Source organism: Orycteropus afer, unplaced genomic scaffold (genome assembly GCF_000298275.1).
Source record: "Orycteropus afer afer isolate SDZICR_OR568_19922 unplaced genomic scaffold, OryAfe1.0 scaffold00101, whole genome shotgun sequence".
Taxonomy (NCBI): Eukaryota; Metazoa; Chordata; class Mammalia; order Tubulidentata; family Orycteropodidae; genus Orycteropus; species Orycteropus afer.
The window spans coordinates 1,356,510-1,358,829 of record NW_006921688.1 but is presented as its reverse complement, the minus strand read 5'-3'; the positions used below and the strand labels follow the sequence as shown (position 1 = coordinate 1,358,829).

At 45.8% G+C, this 2,320-nt stretch overlaps 1 protein-coding gene across 1 annotated transcript in view; it reads right to left on the bottom strand.

Moving 5' to 3' along the window:
• STXBP5 (syntaxin binding protein 5) overlaps positions 1 to 1,962 on the bottom strand; it is a 268,776-nt gene extending 266,814 nt beyond the window's left edge. The window contains exons 1-2 of the mRNA XM_007943195.2: positions 1,807 to 1,962; positions 358 to 455 (exon numbers count right to left, since the gene is read on the bottom strand). Of these exons, the coding sequence (XP_007941386.1) occupies positions 358 to 455; positions 1,807 to 1,962 (254 nt within the window). The remainder of the gene's footprint in view (positions 1 to 357; positions 456 to 1,806) is intronic.
• Positions 1,963 to 2,320: the final 358 nt, after the last annotated feature.

Genomic DNA, 2,320 nt, shown 5'->3' with positions numbered 1-2,320 from the left:
CCAGCCACTCCTCGGAAGGAAGGTTGGGCAATCCTACTTCCGTAGTGATACTGCCTCGGAAACCCAAGGAGGGGTTGCTATGAGTCGGGGCCGACTTGACGGCACATAACAACAACAACAAAGCAAAACTACAGACCTTTCTTTGGCTAGAAATTTAACAGAAAACTGAGCAACAAACAGCAACATATTACCTGAATATATGTATAATCAAGAAAAAAGCCAATATCACACAATTTCACATAATATATATAAATGATCACACCATTTCTTTGAAATTAAACAGGAAAAGGAACTAATCAGCAATACAGAAGGACTGGGGAGAATAAAAGTTAAAAATAAAATGAAATGAAAGGATACAGCCTTAAAGCACCAGTCTGAGTTCCCACTGCCAGGATCTTCTGCACAGGATCAAAGGCCAGGGCTGAGGGTTGATAGGGAAATCCATGGCGAACAGTCTAGGGATGGGCAAGTGACATCACAGCAACCAAGGCAGCAAGCGAAATTTAAAAATAGAAAAGTCAATAGAGGTATCAGAATTTAAAACAATTAACAATGAAAACACATATGCATGCACTTACCGCCTTAAAAAAAAAATTGTAACTATGAAATCTACAATGCTGCCAAACAAAAGTTATTCACATGGCACCGGAAACCAAAAACTATCCCAGTGCTACACTTGAATTTCTGCTTTTCCATAATATTTGAATTCTCTAGAAACCAAATTACTACAGTTTGCAACGGTTAAGAAATTCTGCTAAGTTGACTTAAAACTGTGATTCATGGTTCATATCAAACGTGCTCACTACATCATGAGTTTACTGGGACACTAAACCCAACTACTTCTAAGGAAAAGGTGTCATATGCTGACTTCAACGGAGGATTCCGGAAAGCAACCATCAAACCTCTACTCCAACGTTTTGCAATTGTAACACAACTAAAAACAAGCACCATATATCACATTCCTGCATTTTATTATTAAGTCCAAAATAATTTCAAAGCATTAGGGGGAAAGTGTAGGTACACACTTTTAAGAAACGCTAAGGATAAGAACGCATGGGTATCTATGGAGAAAGCAGGTATTAATACCAAGTCTAGTCTGTATTTCTCATTGAGCAGCTGGTGAATTAATTCGCTGCATCATTCTTTCTGAATTACAGAACGCTGTGGCAATTACCGTGCCATTGACAGGTAAAATCACGGTACTAACTTTTTCACCAGGCATAATGATAAAAGAACGCTGCGATTTCATAGTTTAAGTCACTCATACACTATTTTAGGGGAAAAGCGATGGTAAAAATATCCAGTTGAACAGGTCTGGCATTTTGATATACAATATTCATCAGACACTATTTCCCAAGGAAACCTGAAAGTTGGTGAATTACATTAAAACGCTTGTAAGGTTGGGCAATCTACTTCCGTAGTGATACTGCCTCTGCAATCCAAGGAGGGGTCGCTGTGAGTCGGGTCCGACTCGACGGCACATAACAACAACAACATATAAAACCTTGCATATCATGCCTAGCAGTATCAGAATACAAACTAAAGGTCAGCACAATGGGTTTGAAATACCCTTGAAATGATGCTGTATATGAAAATGGGAGAGAAAAAAAATCAACGAAAAGGAGTACGAGTATGATGATGTTAATCTCCAAAATAACCCACTAAGCAAACGCTTTCTACATTCATTCGCACTATGATTATTACTGGCGCTCCACTCCCTTGCACTCCCACGTTAATGCCCGAGTTCCCCCCTAAAACGACCCCAAATTTTCAATGACGAGGGTGCGGGCTGCGCGCTGGGTTCACCTTGCAGAGCTGGAAGTGCTCGGACTGGAGCGTCTCCTGAATCTCTGGCTCCCGAGTCCCAGGCGGGTGTTGCTGCTGCTGCTGCTGCTGCTGCGAGGTCGAGGACGAGCCGGCGGTCAGGCCGTCCAGCACCTTCCTGATGTTGAATTTCCTCATGGTCTCCGAGGGGCTCCCCCGAACCCCGGGAGAGGGGGCAAGCGGCGTACCCGGGCAGGGGCTCCGAGCCGGGGCCAAGGGCAGAGTCAAGCGAGGAAACCGAGGAGTGTGAGCGGGTGGGAGTGTGAGGGCAAGGAGGCAGCTGGGAGAAGCAAAATATAATCCAAACAGGAAATACTGCGAAGACAAGAAAGCGGCTGCCGCAAGTGCCCGGGGCAGCGACCCTCTTCTTCCGACACAGCTGGCCGCCCGCCGAGCTGCCGGCGCGGTTCTGTGGCGCGCTTCAGCCGCCGCCGCCGCTTCCTCGCCCCACGCCCGGGCGGCAGCAGCAGTGGCAGCGCCGTCCCGAGCCCGCTCA